This window comes from Xenopus laevis, chromosome 2L (genome assembly GCF_017654675.1).
Source record: "Xenopus laevis strain J_2021 chromosome 2L, Xenopus_laevis_v10.1, whole genome shotgun sequence".
NCBI classification, from domain to species: Eukaryota; Metazoa; Chordata; class Amphibia; order Anura; family Pipidae; genus Xenopus; species Xenopus laevis.
This window is the reverse complement of record NC_054373.1, coordinates 85,206,134-85,229,783: the sequence shown is the minus strand read 5'-3', so window position 1 is coordinate 85,229,783 and position 23,650 is coordinate 85,206,134. Positions and strand designations below refer to the sequence as shown.

General features: G+C 40.4%; 1 protein-coding gene across 2 annotated transcripts; it reads right to left on the bottom strand.

The window, feature by feature from the left end:
* Positions 1 to 3,515: 3,515 nt before the first annotated feature.
* On the bottom strand, positions 3,516 to 19,224 carry sfpq.L (splicing factor proline and glutamine rich L homeolog). Of its 2 annotated transcripts, XR_001934415.2 has the most exons (12): positions 18,478 to 19,224; positions 17,835 to 18,023; positions 16,225 to 16,526; positions 15,455 to 15,550; positions 15,145 to 15,341; positions 14,942 to 15,026; positions 14,438 to 14,552; positions 14,173 to 14,218; positions 13,648 to 13,766; positions 4,552 to 4,599; positions 4,140 to 4,207; positions 3,516 to 3,588 (listed from the first exon to the last, which is right to left on the bottom strand). XR_001934415.2 is itself a non-coding variant. In XM_018246687.2 (10 exons), the coding sequence occupies exons 1-10, from the start codon at positions 19,153 to 19,155 to the stop codon at positions 9,478 to 9,480; spliced, it is 1,983 nt and encodes a 660-aa protein (XP_018102176.1). In that variant the 5' UTR covers positions 19,156 to 19,224; the 3' UTR covers positions 8,852 to 9,477. The 2 variants fall into 2 exon arrangements, 1 of the variants encoding a protein (XP_018102176.1); XM_018246687.2 differs by lacking the exons at positions 3,516 to 3,588; positions 4,140 to 4,207; positions 4,552 to 4,599 and adding an exon at positions 8,852 to 9,633.
* Between the last annotated feature and the right edge of the window lie 4,426 nt (positions 19,225 to 23,650).

The following is a 23,650-nucleotide window of genomic DNA, read 5'->3' as shown; positions in this document are numbered from 1 at the left end:
GAGTATTCCTTCCCAGGCTTGTATTGTCTGGATGTTCTAAACGTTTTATCCCTCGCTTTCCCATAACTGGGTTCATAGCGGGCTCTTTTGGTTAGGTTTTCTTGAGGAAGAAACACACTTTTGCCTCCGGATAGCTTCTTAATAATTGCATCTAGTTTTTCGCCAAACAACATTTCACCTTCAAATGGCAACTGGCATAGATTAGACTTGGAAGCAGTATCAGCTGCCCAAGCTTTCAACCATAATGCTCTCCTGGCTGCCACCGACAGGGCCATCGATCTTGCTGATAAATGCACTAGATCCAATGAAGCTTCCGACATAAATTCCGTAGCCATCTTGCAATCTGAAAGCATCTCTAAGAGCTTCGGCCTTTTCACATTGGATGAGATCGCTTCCCCCAGCTCAGACAGCCATACTTTCAATGCTCTAGATACTGACGTCAGAGCCACTGCAGGCTTACAGGCTGCCCCTGCAGCTCCAAATGCTTTCCTCAGATTGAATTCTATTTTCTTCTCCATAGGCTCTCTGAATACTGCCCCATCATCCACTGGCAGGGTCGTCTTCTTAGCCAAACGAACTATGGCCGCATCCACCTTAGGTGGAGACTCCCAAAACTTTGCCTCTTGTTCATCAAAGGGATATTTTTTATTAAATTTCCCAGCTGTTTGAGCTCTTTTTTCAGTCTTTTTCCACTCAGTATTAATAATATCTTTTATAGAGGAATGGACTGGAAAACTTGTTGCCTTCTTCCATGAAGAGGGAAATAGCTTATCTGCTGCAGAGAGTTTTGCTGTTTCTGTCGGAAAAGTCAGGGTTTGTCTGACTGCTTTAATTAGTGGATGGATAATTGCTATGTCAAAGGTCGATTCTTCTTCCGAATCTATTTCACCCTCTTCCGACCCTATCTGTGAAAAGCCCTCAGGATCTTCAGATAAATCTCCTTCTGATACATCAGATAAGGATTCTGCTTGTCTCGTATGTCTAGGTCTTTTCCTAGAACTTGAAACTTCCTGAAATCCTTGAATAACTGCTTGCTTTATAACCGAAGCCAAGGATTCTGCAAACAGCTGATTTTCCTGTGATACAGATGTACCAGGTTCTTGCCGTATTTCTGTTGATGCTGAAGACTTCTCTGGTGACTTGTCTTTCTTTGCATCTGAGGCAGGAAGGCTGAACAAATAATATTTATTAAAATCAAACCTCCTGATCCACATAAGCCATTACTCTCAATACTACCTCACCTTTTCCCTCGGGGTTGAGAGGTTTTCCCAGTCATACCAGGTTCCATTGTTGAAAACTAGGTAAAGAGAGTATAACATTTTCAGCATTAACTCAGAGATTATTTTGGCTGAACACAAAGCACATCACATACCTGCAACTAACTCCTTAGTGCTCAGTATACTGCTTGGCAAAGGCCGCTGCAGGAAGTGTGCTATTGCTTAAGTAACTGAGGATGACACCTGCATACCTCATAACTTCTTTGCCCCAGGTACTGGAAAGCGCATTAAATCCATTGCGCTGGGAAAAAACGCTGCTTACTTTACTATTGGCGCCAATCCGTTCAAACCGCATCTTTTCCCTCATCAAAGATGGCCGAACGGCCACTTCCGCCGACGTCACTTCCTTTCGGCACAGATACTGCTTCTTTTACCTTACCAAGATGGCCGCCGAAAGCTTCCTTATTACCTTGTACGCACCTTACCTTTAGCAAGATGGCTGCCGGAAGCTTCCAACGCTTCCCTGCTGATGCTGTACCTGGGCAAAATCGGCTCTCCTGACCCATCATCGGGAGGAATACTAGCCACCTCTGAACACTGCAGTGTTCTTTCTTCCAGAAATCCCCTGACCCGCAAGCGGGAGGAGAGATCTATAAGGTAATTATCCTTGCCATGCTAACCCCTTAACAGGGGAGCTTAGAGGCTTACCTTCCTTTATTAGTATGTCCTTGCTCATGTAAAACTAAACTATCCCCTGGCCCGGACAGGACAAAAAGACTAATGGATTATGGGAGGTGCAGCCTTTTATTATTGAGGGAGGTCCTGTCCGCTGGCCCACGGGGATGTTAACCCATTCGGTGAATGCTGGCCATGGGTGACTATGGGAAATCCTGTTTCTCTGCATGCAAGGTGTGTGTCAAAGTCCATTATTTTGCTTGCTTTTTAGTGCTGGAGTGAGTTATTCGAGTTGGTGCTACAACATCTGCTAGGAAAGGGAGCACCTTCCTGTCAAAGTCTGACTTAAGGTGGCCAAAGTCTGACTTAAGGTGGCCATACACAGGCCGATAAAAGCTGCAGACAGGCCGGGTCTGCAGCTTATTGGCCCGTGTATGGGCCCCCCGACTGGCTTCCCCGATCGAGATCTGGCCGAAGTCGACCAGATCTCAATCCGATGAAAAATACCGTCCGATCGCGGCCGCATCTCTTAGTTAGGATCCGATCATTACGCCCTAGAGCCCACAATCGGTCAGCCCGATATTGCCCACCTCAAGCATATCGGGGAGAGATCCGCTCGTTTGGCGACATGGCCAAACAAGCGTATCTCTCCGTGTATGGCCACCTTTAGGCTGTGAGAAAAGAATAAAACATGACAAGATTGCAAACAGTCCTCAATCCAAAGTGAAAAATTTAACCTGTCAGATATCCATCTTGCAGCACCATACACAAGCAGACACAAATCAGCATCTTAAATCTGCCAGTGTATGGCCACCTTTATTTCAGAAAGCATTTTTGAATAGATGATTTAGAAAGTTTCTTTACCAATATGAAATTTAGATCATTTGTGATTTCGGTATTTTTTGGAAAGCATTACAGTACCTTAACACATGTAGTGAATCCCAACCAGTTGCTTGTGAGCAACATATTGCTCACCAACCACTGGGATGGTTCTCCCAGTGGTCTCAAAGTAGGTGCTTATTTTTGGATTCCAGTCTGGGAGGAAAGTTTTAACTGCATACTGCCAAGTAGAAACTCCTGTAGGCTGCCTGTCTGAATAGCCTTTATTTGGTAGCCCCAGGGACTAGTGGTTCCTGTACTTAATTGCCCACTGCCATGAGTAAGGGTTAAACCCCGACATTGGAAGGCACAGGATTAGCATAAAGTACTTGCGGGTACCCGCCCTTCTCCATTCTCCTGTCGCATGTATACCAACTAAACAGAGGAGCCTGCTCTCTATCCTACTGAAGCGCCCGAGGCCAAGGTTCTCACCTTGTCACGGTAAGTGTGTATAAGATTTTCTGTTTTGTATTGCTTCCCAACTACTTACATTTGAATGGAGCTTGAAAAAAGAAAAAAACATTTGGTGACTCCTGAAACATGTGATTTCAGTTAATTGATGCACATGAGCTACACCAGCCAGTTTTTTCTAGATGACCTTCTGTTCAGTGATTTGAATGTATTAAAAAACAACCCACAAAAGCCCTTTTGTAAACCAGCTTTTTTTGCATAGCCATGGTCATAAGGCATAGATGACATTTTGGTTTCCTCACAGGTGTCAAACAAAAAACCACAACAGAGTCATACCATTAAAAATCTTTATTTAAAAAAAGTAAATTAAATCCAGTTTCCACTCCTTCCAAGTTCTGCACTGCTCCTGGAGAGGGAAAAAACAGAAAAACGTGAACCCTTCATTTTTTTTTTGAATAAACTATTTTTTGCTTCTTTAAAAGTTAAAGCAAGACCGTCACATTTCTATAAAAATCATAGGAACGTGTCCATAACAAGGAGGTGCTGCACGCCAGATATTTTCCTCTAAAAGCCCTCCTCAAACCCTTGTGAATCTGACCTTGCCAACGTATCTGTTTGCAATCCCCTAGAGCAGTGCATTTTAATCAACTTTGAGGGATGCATCTGTACATTAAACCAAAAGTTTATAAGGCAAGAAGTTCAGGAAGTTAGACAAATATGCTGTGATCTCTCCAGCAACCAGTCATTCCAGGGTATAAAATACCAGAGGTAGGTACTTTTATATCAGATCCACAACAATGTAATTTGACAAGATTAAAAAATATATAATAAATACAAAGCCACCTTAATGAGAAAATCAGATTACAGTAGGGAGAAAAAAATGTGTATGTATTGTACATGTTTTAGTCCAAATACAATTTAAAAAAAAAAAAAAACAATTCACAAATATGCACTTACCTTTTGGCATAGATATTGTTTAAGCTTGAATTGGACAGCACTCAAGTGTGACATTTTGCAATTTAAACCTGCAAGAGATTAAGATATGAAAAAATGCATTCTAATGCATCCTTGAGACTTTAGATTTAAAGGCCTTGCACAGTTACATGTTTAATCTGCTTCTGTATTAGTTTTGAGATACTCCATATTAGTTCTACTTTAATCAACATATGGAGACAATATCTGATACTGTTCTGTCTACTGTTGCATTAAAAGTTTGATTTCATAATTGAACCATTTATATTTAACCAATTTAAGACTATGCTATGACCAAGTCACACTAACTATGACAAGACAATCTAAATGAACCTATGTGCAAGCAAGTACTGTAGCATATAAATGTAAAAGCCATCATCTGGAGAACACAACATACCTGATACGGAACTTCAAGCAAGCCTTAACCAATGCCCACTTTCATCACCTAAAAAAGGAGCGTGTAATGTTATTTTGTAGCAAAAAATATAACCCAAGAAAATGTAAACTGTTGTAGACCCGAGTAAAAAAATCCTTTAACCATGCTAAAATACAGGTTTTGCCAATTACTCTAGTTCAGGAACTTTGGAAAAATGTATCCGCTTTCAGTGTTTTTTTTATATAAACAGGGAAATTTCAGCTTTATGTACATACAAGGCCCACCAGACCATACAGTAAAGTAGTCCAAATGCAGTTCAGGATATTGGCTCCCCATTGTCACAAAGGTGTTATAGGGTAAACCCTATCTGGAAATTTATGGTACCTGAAGTCAGGCTTGTAAGGTATTAACCAAGATCAGGAGGTTGTTCGGGGAAGTGGAGGGGGTGGCTAGTTACTTGTTAAAATGCACGAGTGCAGACAATTTCCCACCAAGAAGCAGTAACGGACTGTCAAAGCTTCAGATTAGTATATTAAGTGTCAAGTCCATCAAGACCTTTAGGCATTGTATACAGTGTGAATAGCTTCACCTCTAGTTTCAAAGGAATTTATATGGTTAGGTACCTCTGCATTTCCCATCAGTATACTGCCAGCTCCTGCACCATGAAGCACAGCTAGAGCAACAGAAGAGTAACCGGTCAGGCCAGAAGCCTTAGAAATTAAGAATTCTAACAGTCCTTCCCAAATGTTGAGATAACTGGCTGCCAAGTGAAAGCTTTCCTTGTAAATTATAGTACTTCTAATCACAGTTGTGTGCTAAGCAAAGCTGTTAAAGATGCAGTCCCTCTAGTTTACAGCTGCAGCCATATATAATATTAGTCTTTGATACAGGCAATTTTAGGCTGTAGACAAAAAAAATTGAAAGGCTACAGGTCACTTTAAAAGGGACTAAACCTTTAAATTGTTCTGACACTACACTTCTGAAGTTTAATTTTTGTAAAGAACAAAAAAGCTGAAAGATCACAATACAGCACTTTGATTACCACCTACCTAGATTTACAGAGCAATTTTAACCATGTCCAAATAGTATTTCAGAGCTTCTTGAACTCAATACACTATTCAAGATTCGCCTACTGGGCGTTAAGTCGGATTTCTACAAGACAACCGTGTCACAGACTCTCTTATTGTACAGTAGATTCTTTTTAGCCATTATAAAGTTACCGAGTTCTAATCATGTCTTCAAAAAGGCACAGTATACATGTCTATGTTTTGTACAGCCTGGTATGCTCAATTCCAAGCTGTACTCTGCCTTGCCAAGCAATTGACAAGTTCTCTTCTCTAACAACTCAAAAGACGAGTATATCAAGTCACACTGAATCAAAGGTGTACATCATTGTTTCCTATACATTCTGGCACTATAAAAAAAAAAAAGTTACACGTTTATAAAAAAAAAGTTACACGTTTATAGAATTTAAGTACTGCTTTAGTACTATAAAGTGGATATTACCACTACATAGTCAAATGTGTAGCATTAAAGACCACTTAACTTGGATCAGTACAAGTTGTATGGCTACAGGAGGAGAAGTGACAATGTCAGCATTGCCAGTTCTGATGTGGAAGGCAGGGAGCACAGCACCATATCATTTTCAGCATGGAATAGGTTACTGTACCTCACCTTAGGTTGTAAGACAAGTCAGTACATCACCAGAGCCAAACCCAGATGCCAGTATGATAACATTTAAATAGTGATGTACATAGCCTAAGGATTTGGAAGAATTACTGCAATGTTCTTTTGCTGTATGCCTTCAAAGTGGCATAGATTAGCAGATTTTATGGCTCCTCGACATCCACAGCACACCCCAGTAGCACCCTCAAAATATCTAAATAATAGACAGCAGTCCTTGAAGTTACAAATATCAAGTAGGGTAAAATAACTATTTAAAATAGTTGCATTAAACTGGACTTCATTTGCAGAAGTCATTAATTGTAAGCCTTCCTATTGGAAGACAAAATGTACACAAAATTAGTCAGTATAGAATTCTTAACCAAGACAGATTGCCACCCATCCCCAAGCAATGTTTTCTGCTACTAAGTATAACGATACTGAGCTAACATCACAGTTTCACGAAACCGCATTTACGAGGGCAACAAAATGCAACGTCCTTTTAAACAGTTACAAGACCCACCCCATAATTTTTACAAGAGCATTGTTTATGCATTTATCTCAATGATGGTGGCGGCAATTTCTTGCCATGTAAACAGACGACGCTCTCACAAGTTTTATTTTTATTCTGGCAACATCAAGTTAGCCAGAAAGAAACATGAAGTGCTGCATTGTGATCTTAACAACAGAAGTGTAATATCAGAATATCACATTACACAGTAAGTCACCAAGTTAGAGGATTACAGGTTTACCTACCTGGAGGCTGAGAATCTTGAAGCAAGCAGGGTTACTACATCCGGGATCCTACAGTCCAATGGTAGCACTATGTTCCTCAAAGTTATGCACTGCAGAAATGCTTGCTACAGATGATCACTAAGATTGTAAAGGGCAATTGAAGTAGCTAAAACTCCAGTAAAATCATACCATGAAGATTTTCCCAAGTCTCTGGCTGCCAACAAAAACTGTACAGATGAAGGACAAGGACCACTAGTTTAGGTTAGTCTTTGGATGTTAAACCACTGTTCTGGACATTAATATATAGTGCAGGTTAACCAAAACCAATCACACTGGATAAATACTACAGTTTTTTTCTTTAAACAAATCCAGATGTGTATTTAAAGGTTTTGGTTTTTTTTTATAAGAGTTTTATTTTCCATCTAGCAACCTTCAGCCTTGAGGCTAAATGAAACCACAATAAAATGGGGTTCTTTCCACCTATTTCTCAGTAGCATGGGATATATCCAATACAGTTGTAACATACTTATGTAATAGGAATGTACAAATATAAATGTTAAGTGGCCATTTATGCCAAAATAAGGTTTTTCTATTTTTCAATTTGGGCAGGATAATAAAGTGAACATGATAGTTTAGACTGATATACTACCAACATTTTAAATTAGGTTTCGTTATGAAACTAAAGGAATGAGCAGGGAATCCATAACCAAGTCTGATTTTGACAACATTAAAACTTTGTAACTGCCAAATGTATTTGATTAGCCATCACCTCTCAGATGCTTTCTTGTTCTAAAGTAGAATTAAACTGCTTAGCATTACTTCTAGACCTTACACTGTGATATACTAGGCCATAAAACGATGCTATCATAAAGATATTGCATAAACCAAGCAGCAACTTCGTCACATCACCATAACCACACCGTTCAGATTTTTCAGCCCAGGTCTTACTCTTATTTCAAAGTAAGAAAGGAGACTCAAATAAAATAATGTTCACTAAACATATTAAGCCTTGGGGTAGGACTACAGACTTTTTTGGCGCAATCCAACATGCTGTGACAAATCGCATGCAACGGAAATTAGGTAAGTGAATGCATTGTCTGATGAAGTCACATCGTTGATCAGATGCGACACGATGTCGGATGCAGACGCTACATTAGACAGTCGTGTTTGATAAACGCTGCGACTTCATCCAACAATGCATTCACTTACCTTATTTCCGTCGCAGCGCGTCGGATCGTGTAGTCCTAACCTTAAGGTTGAAGTCTCTGCATACCACAATACTTCCTGTGCAATCATATGTGGAGTGCTTCTGACTCACCTGATACAGAAACTAGCAGTCCCTTAATTAATGGAAGTGCCAAATGTGCAGGGAGAGCACCAAATGATCCACTGGATCAGAATAAAGGATTATGGAGAAAAGTTAAGAGTATCAAAGCACATTACTACAAGTGCTTAAAGTGATACTGACACCAACACTACTTTCTAAAAATATGAATGTACATTAAACGTTACCTATAGGTCATGCGGATTTTTTGCAGAGAGGTTTGTTTTTGTAATTAATTATTTGAAGTTCCTAAACCTGACTGTCCCATCTGAGCCTGTCAGTTAAAGTTTCTAATGCCAACAGACTCCTGCTGCACAAATATGGCAGCCCCCTCAGACGAGCACAGGGAGTCAAATAGGTAATGAAAAAGCATTGGGCAATTAGTGTATGGCAAAATTATAAGTAGCATGCAAAGTTAATTTTACTTTCTGGTGTCAGTATCTCTTTAATGTTGTTTATTAAGCTAGTACCCCTTTAAATAAAGAAATATTGCTGTTTGTACATTCAACAAAGCCCGGAATAACCCTCTTGATACAACAGCACAGCAATTTCAGCTCCAAATTAATTTAAAAAAAATATATACCCATCCCAAACAAGGAGTTTTCCATATTGACATTTTATTTAGAAGTTAATACAGCCTGTTACAAAGACAATTTTTGAAGCTTCTTTCAGGCCACAAAATGCTCAGATACACAGGGAAAATAGATTTCCAGCCCTGCCCATCAAACCCACTGGCATTTGCAGATAAGTTCCTTTATACAGAAAAAGCACAGCTTCATAAGTCTCCATTCTTTACAGAACCAGCAGTATGGCCGACTTGCTTTGGCTTTATGTATGCCATTTTAAAGCCTGCCAGAATTAAATCACTGAAGTAAGCCTTGATAGTTTGTCTTTTAAAATAACATTTCACATTCAGCCAAATGTTATGCTTTTTTTTTGCAAGATCTTAAGTTTCTGGAGCATACTACAGCTGCTGTTTGTTACAGGCACAGTTAAATAATAAAAAAAGGGTACGGAGTGGAAAAAAAAAATCAAAACTGCCATAAAATAAGGGAAGGGGGGAAAGCTTTGTGAAACATTACCAGTACAGTATTGGACTATTAACACATGCTTCACAAATACTAGGTCAAGCATCTGAGCACCATAAAAAAATGCTTCTTACTAAAATGCAAGAGTTAAAAATTTAACAAAATAAACAGTGGAAATAGATTTAAAGTGAAGGAAACCTAGAACCTGGGCTTCTTGTTTGGCCCTTCATATTCATCCCTGCCCCTCCCATAGCCTCCAGCCCCTGCTGCTGCAGTAGGTTGCACAGATCCAATCCCTCTAGAATTTTGTGCATTAGAAGTCCCTGCATTGCCCTGGACAAAACGCTCATTGCGCTTTTGGAATAGAAATATACAGTTCATTACAGAAGATGTTGTCCGTGTATATAAAATGTATTATAGAAGGGTCCCGCAGTCAAGGTTCGTCGTTACAATCACCATTGAGTCGATCCACAGGTACCAGGAACATAGAAAGGAAAAAAGGGTAATTTGCAAATTAGTTAAGTGGCAGACATGCGATTAAATGCTCCCACACTTCACAAGAACATCTGTTTTAAAAACAGACTTAAAGGTTGTGCTGCGCTGCAATGTAGCACAAGCTGAAAAAAGAAACCTACTTGGTATTACTGCATTGTGTAAAAGTAGCAATTGTGAAGTCAGTGAAAGTCAAATAGCATAGTAATGTTACCTACACCACTTGTGAAAAAATAAAATAAATAAAGTCCAAACCTATCAGTACTTCAACTGAGCCAGACGCCTTTACATTATGGCCCTAAGCAAATGCTATACAAATTCTTGAGAAAACACATGGCCCTGCAAATTCATGTGCACTGCAGATCTAGGATTATAACATGGCCCTATAAATTAACTGGTGCCATACAATCTACACATTTCACATGGCCCTATAGATCTAATATGCAAGTAACAGACTGCTATGACAAGTTAAGTTAAAAGGAATCTATCATATAAGCACTTTTCAAAACACCAGCTTTTTCTGATTTGTTTGCACCAAACAAGAGCATTTAACTGATGGGAGAATTTTAAAAATAACAAAATGAAGTGCAATTTGCATATTATCATGGGTCAATCATTGCACATTTAAAGAATATGTGCATCAACTTGTTTAGATTTGCAACCCTTTCATTTAGCCAACTCATTTTAAAAATGTCTAGTGGAAATAATTTTAGATTCAAAGCTTCCAGCATTTCACACCTTTCTAATTTGCTCAAAATGCTTGATAGCCTTTTTTTAAAGGACATCTTTGTACCAGTTGGTAATATGTCAGTACTGTCTAGCAATATACAATCTCTCTCGCCAGGTGATCCTGCAAAAATCTGCTAGTATCCATGCTGGGACACAACGTTAATCTAGGGCCTATTGTCACAGAAAGATAACCAGATAACTTATGACAGTTCCCTTAAAATAGGCAGTGCTTAGGTGACAGATTCCTTTTAAACTGTAAATTATACTGATATGGACTAATGAGATCTCTAAATAGATCATCCTAACTGTAAATGAATGGTAAATTTCACAGTGAAGTCAGGCCATGTTTAAAATTCTCATTGACAATGATGGAGGAGCCCTTTACAAAACCCAGTTACTTGCTAATCTATATTTAACTGTTACTGCCCTTCTAAAAGAAAAACTACAGCTCATTAATTTGTTGCAATGACTCAATATAGTGACATTTAGACAGTGTTAAAGGGGTGTTCCATCTTCAAACAAGTTTTCAGATAAATCAATAGAAATATCTTTTTCCCCCCAATTACTTACTATTTTCTGTGTCACTGTTTTTCTAATATTGAATTGAAAGTGTCATTTTCCACCTTCTAAAGCAGCTCTTGGAGGGGGGTCGCGAACCCTGTAAACTGTACTAAATGGATACATTTCTTATCTTTGTCCTTGCTGAGCAGAATCTCTGGGTTTCATTACAGGCAGCTGTTAGAATTGATACAATAGTTGCTAATACTCCAGAGATGCTGCTGAGAAATGTATCAACTAAGTGTTGCAAAATTAAAGTTTGCACCTGTATTAATGAACTGCCAGACACAAACACCAGAGACATTCAACTTTAAACTCAGATTTTGGAAAAACAGTAAGTAATAATGGAAAGCAAGTCCTTATTTCTGGGGAAACTACTGAAAACTGAAAGGAGTGTTTGGGAGGTGAACAACCCCTTTAAAGCCCAAAGTATGGAGACTTGTGTGGGAGCTATTAAAATAATGTGCATTTTCTTAAAGATATCCTGCAAAACTATGCACACAAGCTATGTCCTTAATTTTACAAAGAAATTGCATTCAAGAAACCAGTCTAAAAAATGCACTTTCAAAAAGACATGTCCTTGCTAAAATGATTGCAGTGGTTAAGTGGAAATTATCCCTTCCACTGATAGGATTTGATGTACTCATCAGATTAAGTGTTGACCAAGATGGCCAACATTCCGAAGTGATGTATCTGGCTGCAAGAAAAAGCAAATTATATTTCATAGTAAACAGTTTTGGTGTCTGAAGGCAAACACCCAGGAATTCACAGCTATACACTACCTCTGTGTATAACACGATAAACCAATTACTGAAAACGACTACAGGTCTAAGCAACATTCAGAGACCAATACTGGTAGTTTCACATTTTCTATTTATAGAACAATAAAGTAAACAAACAAGTCATGGGATGAGATACCACTGCATACCATTTTAAAAGTAAATAAAGTGCAGGGATTAAAAGTGAAAAGTCTCAAATTCCAACTAAAACACGTGACTATACTGTAGCCCTTTCACAACACTGAACGTCCTGTAATTTAGACTATATCCATCGACAGTAGGCTCGGATTTATAGAACGGCTTAGTGTAGCAGAAAATGTAGCTCACATTGAGCCCAAGTTTTTTTTCCTAGACATCACAACAAATTACTTCAAAGCAAGCCTACTGTACAAACTGCATACATTTGCAGTTCTGTTTCAGGTAGAAATGTTGCCATTTGCTGGGAGCTAAACTAAGTAGGCAAAGCAATGGTGTTATTGCAAATCTGTGCATGCAGAGATTGAATGAGCTTTGCTGGACTGCAAATGAGTACAAAGATTGCACATTAGAAATTAAAGGGGGGCCATTTATCCGCAGAAAACTGCAGCAGTATTTGTAAAGGTTAAATATTTAACTTCTCCAGGACATCATAAAAATTTAAACACCAGAGCGAGCTAATGACCTATAGTGTAGCAACTGCATAGATGCAATGTACCCTCATCCTGCCTAACCCAACCTAGAGCAGGCAATATCTGATACAGTTGACCAACTGATATTTTAGCTACAATCTTTTTGCAACTAACTTGCAGGGAAAAGGTTCGAACAATTTGTAAAACAATTTGTAAAACTAGAATTATTTAGGGGATATTAAGGGGAACTAACAAAAATGTAATATAAGCTTCAGCATACTGAAAGAAACTTTCTAAATATAATTAAATATGCGGTACTGTTTCTGGAATAAGAGTTTATCTTCACTATTTCCCTCAGCATGTTTCTCCTCATTCGTCTTTATTCAAGAGTTGGGTGTCAGATGAATGATCCAATATATCTTATAGGGAGGCTCCTTTTGCCAAGAAGATGCATTGGAGCTCACAAAGTCACCAGAAATTCTGTCTCAACATGCAGAATTTGTTATTGGACACCCAACTGCTGTATGAAGAGCACCAGATGCAGAGAGAGGGATAGTGAATATAAACGTGATTATTCAGAAAACAATTCAGAATTTTTAATTTGATTATATTTAGAACGTTTCTTACTCAAGTATGAGGAAGCTTATTAAATTTTTTTGATAGTTCCCCTTTAAGGAAAACCTACAGAAGTTAAATTGTTGGTTTAATTCCCTATATAACCCTAAAGTAGGTCTATTGCATAGCACAAAAGAGTTCTGTTTCTGCCCTTTTACAATTATTCACTGCTGAAAATCAAAGCTACAACACGTACAAGATGATCATCACGTACTGGGTAGAAAATATATGGCGGCACAATGCAAAAAGCCAACTATCACAAGTAGTCCATAGAGTGTACAACATTTTTGTTACAGAAACAGACAATCAATTGTTATGGTGATGCTCGGTTCAAACAATAATGCGGTGACGATCATGAATGATGGTGTAATGAATTTACTCGTTACACCACAAAGGATTTGAAAATTAAAAACATTTGCAGATCAAGTTATACAATGCCCATGCAGATAGATTTAAATAGATACCCTTCAGAAATAAAGATATGTCAACTTTGTTGTTCAAGAAGGTCCTTGGCCCATCCCTGATTAACTGGGCTGTGTCACTGTTACACATTAATATCACTCCCAATGCATAAGTGGATACATTACCATGTCTCCTCCCATAATTGATGAGCTGATGGTAGCTTGTGCTACCCCAGGGCTGCCTTCATAGCCCATACTAGCTCCTCCAAGTGGTGGATACTTTTGGCTTGCAGCACCATAGGGATCTAAAAGCAGAAACCATAATAAGATAGGGAACAAAAAAAAAAAAAAAGGACTACATTACAGCTTTCTGCATTTCAATAACAAAGTCAAGACTCCGCTAAAATATAAATTCAGCTCAAAATGAAAGCCAGTCTCCTGCTAACTTCTGTTTCCCCACAACTGCCCCAGTTAGGCTCAATGTTTCTCTGGATTTCAGAGACAAGGAAAAATAACTGATAATTGCACTTTCCTAGTTTGTTGCTGTACTATTAAGTTCAAGAGCCATTAAAAGCACTATGACCTTCAAAAAACATTTATTTCCCCAGTAGTAAGGAAAAGTTAAAGGCAAGCAAGACCTTTGAAAGTCTTACTGTGTTTCACATAAAGGATTACATTTTCTCCTAACAGCACTAAAAACAGTCACTTTACCTGACATGGCCATCTGACTTGCACCCATGCGCATATCTCGTTCACGCTAAAATAAATTAAAGGAGAGAGTTTAAGGTGCATGCAAAGCAATACAGTAGCAAATCTATGAAAGCTCTTGTTAAAATCCACTGATCAAACAAACTTACAATGCTAGCACAATCTAACTGAAACCAGAAGGCAATACCACGTTCCATCTCGATTACAAATGTATTATGAAGTATTATGAAATATGAAGTATTGCCAAAAGCAAGCATTAGTCACATACTGGGTCCATGTAGCCCATACGATATCCCTCTTCTCTCTGGCGCCTCATCTGTTCCTCCATTTCTCGCTGACGAAGCAACATTTCTTCCTCTCTCCTGCGACGTTCCTCCTCTTGCCTATATTTAGGATTTCAGCAGAATTTGCAATGTTTCAATGTATTACGAGCCTTTACTAAGTCAATAGGTAGTTTGAGATTCATTTTGAGTGTGGGGGAGTTTCCACAAATACATCATGCTAGTTTATGTTCAGACTGCAATGCAGAAAATAACTGTTGTCCCCAGTATAACTCAGACATCTGGCTTATGACTAGTCTGCCAAATACACCAAACCCAGTAACTGCTTTATAGTCGATTTTAAAAAAAATTAGGCCAACAATTGATTTTTTTTACCCATACCAGCCAAGATATGGCCTTATGTGACAAATTAACTTTATAAACCCCGACTCAGCCACTGAATAGTCGATTGGGTATCACTGTATAAAAACAATTTATCACTGTATAATTACCTAAGTTGCATTTCTTTGCGCTTCTGCATTTCTTGATTGTGAAGCTCTTCCATGCGTCTGAGTTCTTCTTGACGCCTCATTAAGTCTAAAATAATTCAATTACGTTAATTCCAAGAATGATGCAGCCTCATTAAGACAATTATAGTACAGTTTGCAAACATCCCACAAAAATACAGGGAAAACTGAAACAGGCAGTTAGTTACCTTGACGCAACAGATTAGCTTGGTGTTCATGGTATGCATCTTCCATCTCACTTTCAAGTTTTTCTTTTGCCTCCTTCATGTTTTTCTCAACCTGTGCCCTTTGTTGTTTCTCCATCTCATCCAAAGATTTCCACCTCTGAGAATACTCAAACTCAAAACTCCCATGTTGGGCAAATCTTGGTGGAACCTCTCTCTCCCTTTAACAAAATTAGGAGATCATTAAGTGCCTGAAATGTTAGTCACTGAAGTACAGAAGGCCTTACTTATGAAAAGCTGTTATCAGACCAGTTTATATAAAAAGAGTACTCACTTTTGGTAAAGGTGATTCTTTTGTGCAAGCTTCTCAGGCAACCCATCTTCATCATCAAATTGTTCAAGAGGCTCAACAATAACTGGCATTGGGGTACTGCAAAACCAGATGTCAACGTAAAACACTAAATTTAATCAGATATTACATTTCAGGCCTACCCCCTTAATTCCTTTCTGCCTAGTTAAAGAAGACGTGCAACGCTATTTTAATTTAATAACCAAGAAACTTGAGTGGAAGAAACCAAGGTTTAAAGACCAATACATGTGCATTAACAGCAAGAATCTGATCTATTGAAGAGACAAACCTCCGCTACTCAAGAGCACTACACAAGTTGAAAGTCTTGAAATAAATTCTCCAGGTTCAGGCATATTCAGAGGAATAGCGGTCTTAGTATACATTAGACAGCTGTATTCAAAGACCTTTTCTGCATTACAGTTCCATTTGTTAATCCCATCTATTCCAGTTATTTATCAAAAGCAAAAAGTGGAGTGAAAAAAAGTGCAGTCCTTGTACAGTTTTGGGCCCATTGCAGTGATTAGCTATGCTCAGCCAGCTGAATAATAAAGGCAAACATATGCCATGTTTTAGTGCATTAGCACAAACTTGCCCACTTAAACGATAAGCATCATGCCAAAGTACAGCTGCATCACATTTCAGAGTGATGAAGACATGGGTTTTACAAAGAATAATGACAATTATACTGTCACTCAGCAAGTGGCATCAGCAAACACTCAGTACTTCTGCAATGATTTTTTTAAAGAAAGTCTTACGTGGTGAGAAGAAAAACTCCTTCAGTGCATCTTTCAAGTGCCTTTCTGGCTGCTGGTTTCGCTGCAAACTCGACGATTCCTTTTCCGGTTGACCTCCCTCGATCATCCACGACAACTACAGCTCGCTCCACTGGTCCAAACTGACTAAAGGCTTCCTCCAGTAGCTCGTTAGAAACAAATGGAGATAGATTGCGTACAGACAGCGCAGCAGAATGTGTGGCAAACCGTACACGTAGTTGTCTTCCTCGCATTGGCAAGTCATCTAGCTCTGCTTTTGCAATTTCAGCCAATGCTCTAGTTTCCTTTATAGAGAAAAAATATATTAGTACCGGGGGTTACGCAAAACCGTGGTCAGCCTTCCTGTAAGAGAGAACTTACAATGAAGTCCTTTATTCACTGGTCAGCGGGCAAACTATTTACTATGACATGTGAGGGACAGAAGAGGTATACCGAGCTAGAACGGTGTGACAAGCTCTTGGAGGGTCCTAATTTAGACCACAGCCCTCCATTAAGCCACCCCTGCAGGAATTTCATTTAACTTTCATTGTCAAAGCCTGCCCAACTAAATGCCCATTGGCCAGATGTGCTCCACTAACCCCTAAAACATTTGCCCACACTCAATTTAATATAATCAAGGTTTTGAACATGCAATGTAACAAATCTGTCCAATGAATTTTACTTGTCTAGATCTATAAAAAGCCTCTGGGATTTCTTTACTTCAGCAACGTAGACAACACTTACCAATGCAAGGCAACAGAACATTACATTTTAATTTCTTTAAAAAAGCTTTTTTTGGTGTTCCATTATTAAACCAGTTACATTCTATAATATTTAGCCATTGAAGTCAGGCAACATCCATCAGTGCATACCGGTCAGTGGCATGTCCATTCACTTAAACAAATGGGTCAAAAACTACAGATAAAACTAGGTCCTCTTATGAACTCCAAAGGAGGTCCCCATAAATATACACCCATAGGAACACAAAAGAGGCCATCCCTTTGTCATTCAGCAGAAGTTTGAGGTAGGGACTCATTCATATAGCAGTTTTTAGTAAAAGATATACCAGATTTACAAAGTATGGTGATAAGCATCCAAGTGGATACAGTGTCAAACTAGACTAATCTGCAAGGTTCTATACAAAATATCAATTCATATAGAAACAATTGGTGTTAGAACAGAACACCCAGGACACGGTCCATCATTGCACTCATAAACGCAGTGGGTCTGTTTTGTTGTGGTGTGCTTAATTGTTCAGGCTGGGTGTGCCCCCATTTTAATAGTAATTGAATTAAAAGTTTTTTAAAGGATATTGCTTGGTCAGTGAAAATGTCATACAAGCAGGCGTTCTGAACTGGGTTGCTGTTCTAACCCCAATTGTTTCTATTTGAATTGATATTCCAGATTTAAGAAGGTAAGTCAACTACAGGAAAGGCAGACCCATTTATAGTGCAATTGTAAATTCTTAAAAGAACAGTGGAATAAGACGGCCAGAATATGCTGGTGCTGTATAAACCGTTCATAGGGATACAGCACTACTGAATTAATGTGCAGCATGTAGGTGCTCCAACAGACTCCGGAAACGTGAAGATAAATAAAGAACCTTTACTTACCAGTTTAATAAAACCAAAGCCTTTACTTTTGTTGATGAACACCTCTCCTGGTTCCCCATATTTCTCAAACAATTTCTTGAACTCATCGTCGCTTATATCAGTCGGGAGATTGCCAACAAACAATCTGCAGCGCTGAGTGTAGGTCTTCTCTCCTGGCCTTTTCAGAAGCGAAAGTGTAGCCCTCACACCCTATATAAAAATGAATGCGAAAAATTAAACAGAAACTCATTAAACAAATAAAATTTCCAATTTAATGATTAAAAAAAAAAAGTGACAATTCTAAATAAATGTGATTACAAGAGCATACAATGTTCCATTCATTAAAAAGGCACTGTGCACAAGTCAAATGATTGCTCTACTTTATACAAAAGGAGGGGGAGGGGGCCAAAACTAAAATGGAGCCTCCACACAAAGGCTGAGGGAGTGCAGGCAGCCATTTTAGGAGCTTCCTCTCAGATGGGAAAACCCAGGTGGGCTCTTGTCAGACTCCGGATATCTGAGCAGCTGGCAATATGCGTGTTTCATACATTAACTGGGTTGCCCAGTACCGATATTAACTAATAGCGATACAAGAAATCCGGCTCTACAATAACTTACGCCCCATACAACTAACAGAGCTAAAACCCCTCAAAGTCGTACTCACATCGCTCCATACGGGGCCCTCGTCTGCGGTTGCTTTGTCCTCGGCGGGAGCAGACTCCAGTTGGGGCGGGGGCTGAGACTGGAAGCGAGACTGATGCGGCCTCTTCTGTCCAACTTGATTCTGCCCGGGCCTAGACCTCAGTTGTTGTTGTTGCTGGTGGTGGGCAAGATGCTGACCAGGTTTGGCCTGGGGAGACGCATTGTTAGGCGGTGCTGGTTTCTGTAGCTGCATTTGAGGCGGCTTTTGTTGCTGCTGGGGTGGTGTCTGGATCACTGGTTTGACGGGGCCGGACTGGGCTTGAGTCTGTTGCGGCTGCTGGGGTGTGATGCCCGGTTTTTGTTGTGGGGACTGGGCGGGCTTGGTCTGTGGCGACTGGGCTGGGGGCTGAGAAGCCTGGGAATCCTGGGGCTTGGCCGCAGCCTGTGGCTGCTGTACGGGTTTCAGGGGCTCTGGAGCAGAACTCTGCTTCTGCTGCTGTTGGGCGGGCTGCTTGTCTTGTTGCTGCTTTTGTTGCTGAGAGGCCTGCTGTTGATTTGGATGGGGACCCCGATTAGAATCCATGTAGCCCGGTCCACGGTAATTTGGCATTCCTCCTCCACGGCCACCGTTTCCGCGACGATAGATGCTCATTCCACCTCCTCCGCCACCGCGGTTCCTGAATCGGTCGCGTGGCATCATTTTCGCTCTACAAGGAATTGAACTTCGTCACTTAAAAATGGCGGCGTTCGAGAGGGCTCGCTGCCCTCTTTGTCCTTCTGTTATATAGAAACTCAGCCACCACGCCCTTCAGATCACTAACCAATGAAGGCTCCCATTCAAGTAGGAGAAGCCTAATCCTTATTGGTCAAAGGGCTAGAACGAGGCGGTTTCACTCGCAAAGGGCTGAACGATTGGTTCCAGATGAAGGACAGCGGTTTTAGCCAATCGAGTTGTGCTGCAGCGGAACTGGGATTTGATGATTGATATCGAGGTTTTAATATTGTAAGGGTAGCGACTAGTTCCTATCCCTGGAAAGGACCGTCTCTCTAATACAGGGGCCCTCAACCTTTTTCTCCCCGTGAGCCACACTCAGATGAAGAACTTGTCCGTGAGCAACACAATAAGTGAAGATTTTATTAGTAGTAAGCATATACTGCAAATTAAATTGATATATGATATCAATCATGTGAAATCAGGCACTGCATGTTTTCTGCCAGTTTTTGAATATCTGGGGTGTAGTTTGTGACAGCCAGCCTCATGCATTCTCCCCGATGATCATCATTTAAAGGTGTTCTAGATTGGTTGAGCACATGTAAGTTTTGGGCGACTTGAAGGGGATGCAATTCTATGTAAATGGAGAAGCTCATCTTGCTTGCCTTTCTTCCTTTTCTTTCCTTCTTTCTTCTATCTTATGTTAATTGAAAATCAATAAAGAAAATCTTTTAAAAAAGGTGTTCTAGATTTAGATTTTAAAAATTTCATAGCTGAAAATCCAGATTCACAAAGGTAGGTTGACCCAAAACAGGCATTCAGTCTTTATGAGGTTCCTTTTAGGATGGGACACATGAAGATTTCTATTAAATTCCAGAAGTCATTTTGCAGTGATCTGAATCTCAAAATGTGATCTGGATGTGCAATATGTGGGATTGGCTGCTGCTGGCTCAGGTACACAGGGCTATATGGTGTCTGCTGGCACAGGCACACAGATGTTTGGTGCAATATGATGGATTTGGAGACAATATTGTGGATTTTTGGCTCCTGCTGGCAAAAGTACATATTTAGGAGCAACATGATGGATTTTTGGCTGCTGCTGGCACAGGTACATATTTGGGGACAATATCATGGATTTTTGACTCCTGCGGGCACAGGTACAAATTGGGTGCAATATGTGGGATTGGCTGCTGCTGGCTCAGGTACATGGGGTAATATGGTGTCTGCTGGCACAGGTACACAGATGTTTGGGGCAATATGATGGATTTTTGGCTCCTGCTGGCACAGGTACAAATATGGGGCAATATGATAGATTTTTTTGGCTGCCGCTGGCATAGGTACAGATTGGGAATAACAATATGATTGATGTTTTGGTTTATGCTGGCACAGGTACAGGTGGCAATATGAATGGTATTGTGGGAAATGCTAATGCAGGACCAGATGGGGGGCACTGATTGAAGCCCTTGCCAAAATACCTTGGCCCAGACCTGGCAGTGATACAAGTGGATGAGCAGGTGGCACAAAGGATGCTGGGCAGCACTGAAACAAACTCTGGTGCAAAGTAATCATGTGGAGTTGGGAATAATAACGGTCCAACAAGAAATAGGTGATGGAGCAGGAGTTACAGAGAATGTGGAATTATCGGAATTGGCACAGTAATGGCAGGGACTAGAGAGAAGGGCTCACTGTGGGTTGGCATATGACATCAAGGCACGGCAGAAACATATTGTGCTGAGGCTGGGAAGGGAGGGACAGAAACTTGCACTGTTATTAGTGCTCAATGCTGGATATGCAAGCATATAATTTCTGCCAGCAATAAGATTATTGTTAGGCTACAGAATGCTCCCTTCTTTCCAGCCACGTACCAGTACTGTTTTACCCAATAGATCCGACTCACTAGCCCTGTGTAATAGGAAGCATTTTAATAGATTTTGGCCAGCGAGATCCCTTCTCCCTGACTCACCATAAGAAGTGTAAATCACAGATTCAGTTCAAGCACAATCCTTTCTATATAGCCAACCTTCTGAAGTACGTGTAAAAGTTTCAGTGCGATACTTTTTAACTAGCCCTCATATCTCTCATAATGGAATTGACTGGCAGAGTGGAGAGGCAGCAATAAACAGTCATCAGGGGACCACAGTGACAGAGACACAAGTAGGGACCAGAAGGGCCTGGGTTTGGGACAAGCCTGGCACAGTGGCAGGTTCAATTGGGTCAGGGGCACAGGAAGATGATGGCAAGGGGGCAAGTCCGACGGTCAGGGTCAGGCAAGATTGGGGCAGATGGAGAAGAGCAGCCAGGTCCAGACACAGGGGTGCTGCCAACATGAAGGAAGCAGAGCGAGAACACAACAAGGAAAGAAAGACCATCGTTTCGGGCATCGCATTCCACCTCCTCCCCGTTTACCGGGAATGTCATCACTTTTTCAGGAGCTGGTTTGACAGGCCCCTTTGCATTTATCTCTTCCTGCCTATGGGCTATTCTATATTCTGCAAATACTTTTGAGATGTTTAGTAGTTTTACTGAATGTGTTGTCAGGAGGTACCGTGGGGTATGGCTATCTGGTGCACTTTGCAGAGGACACAGTGGTAATCAAGTGGTTTGGATCCAGAGCTATGAAGTGGGCTGGGAGGCGGCCTGATGTCCTAGTAATTCATGCCGGATGCAACAATATGGGGTTGTTGGATCTAAACAGAGTCAGGCTTATACTCCCAGATGTGGTGATGGTGGTCTGGTCGTCAAGTGAAATTGGGTGGACCTTAAAGCAATGGAAAAGAGTAGGGAAGGTTAACAAGGTCATGGGGGCATTTGTGCATAGAGGTAAACCATTGACTGTTAGAGGAGCGGTAAACAGGTCAAGTGGGCATGGGATGGCTGGGTGGGTGGGGACCTGGCGGTCAAGGTAAGCAGGGAAGTTTCATGGTAGGATAAGTCAGGAAGTAGAAAACCGCTCGCACACCCTGGCCTTCGATCCTGAGCGCCTGGTGCACAGTGAAGGAGGGATCGGCACCCTCCAAATCCAACGTAGAAACAAAAATTTCACTTGCACTCGAAGGCTGATCAACGCAGGGATATACCCTTACACTTTATTGGCAGAAAGGTGCAACGTTTCGGGGATATCCCCTTTGTCAAGCAGGATAGGGCAGGCCAATAACTTGGGGGCAGGTACTGCAAATCAGACAGGACAGGGTTAAAACTTGGTTGGGGTCAGTTGTGGTTGGAAGAGGAGAGTATTTGTAATGTAAAGTGGAACAAGAATTTGGCCTGGTTGGTCATTTGTTATACAAACTGTTATATGTAGATATGTTATCACATTGTGGTTCAATTATAAATTGTGTTCTGTTTAATAAAATGCTCTGCTGCCTTTTTCTCTCAAAACTGTCTCCTAGTGTTTGTTTGAGGGATGGGGGTGGTATCTGGGGAGGTTGGTCACCCTGGGGGTGGGAGGCTGACCTTGATGTTGCCCTGGTCATATTTATATATTTTTCACTTAATTGTCTCTGCTAACATGTTAACACTGGTATATAAATCCTTTAACACCCATGAATCTGCAGCAGATATTGTCCTGAAAATTCACACTTCCACCCTGATATCCACTCTGTGTGTCTCACAAGCGAACCCCTGCGTGCCTGGTGAATATAAACCATGTGCTTAGTGATGCAGGGAATCAAGGCTAACCAATGAACTACTACACATTCAAATACATATTAAGCAGGGTTTTCTACACCACTCAGTAATTCGACTGAAATACTAAAGTGATATATATAACATCTTATTTACAGTTTTAAGCACAACAAGTCTGATAGGAACTCAGATGTTCAATATTTTGCTTCAGTTATCATTTTTTAAGCTCTTTCAGGATAATACCACTCATTAGCTAACTGTGAGCTTAACAGCACCAATAACTGTTGGTATTTGAGATGGCATCAAGCAGCAAGTGAATATATTGCAATTTGCATTTTTAATGCACAAAATGTCCTAAATCTATTGATAATGGGTTGAGTGCAGAGGACCTCTTGTATTTGTGTGTTTAAATTTTGTAGTCACACAGAAAAATAGGTAAATTGCAGGTATGGACAAACAATCCCTATTTTTTGAGGGTATTTTTTAATAGCTTAAGGCACAAAATGTCCCAAATCAATGAGTACAGAAGACCTTATGTGTATGAAGTTTGAGGTCATGGTCTCATTGCACCCCCACAATTAGCCGCTCCTAGCTCTCCGTTCAAACTGGAGGGGCTGGTTAGTCCTCAGGAAGACAGAAATCTTCAGCTCAGGTGGGAGATCTCATCATCCGAGGCCTCCAAGAAAAAAGTGGGGTTGTGTGTGGCAACTGCACTCAGGCAGAGAGAGAGTATTGAGTCCAATGGAAAGTACATGGAGGCAGAAATGTTCACTATAGGGAAAACACCAACATCCCAGTATAAGGAATTATCCCCTTATAAAATTTAAATCCACTAATCCAATATATTAGGAGCCCACTG

Coding starts and splice junctions, on each gene's coding strand:
- sfpq.L (XM_018246687.2), bottom strand. CDS start 19,155: ATGATGCCACGCGACCGATTCAGGAACCGCGGTGGCGGAGGAGGTGGA. Junction 15,551..16,224: donor GGAGTTTTTCTTCTCACCAC/GTAAGACTTTCT, acceptor CTGGTTTTGCAG/TACCCCAATGCCAGTTATTG. Junction 15,342..15,454: donor AAGAATCACCTTTACCAAAA/GTGAGTACTCTT, acceptor ATTTTGTTAAAG/GGAGAGAGAGGTTCCACCAA.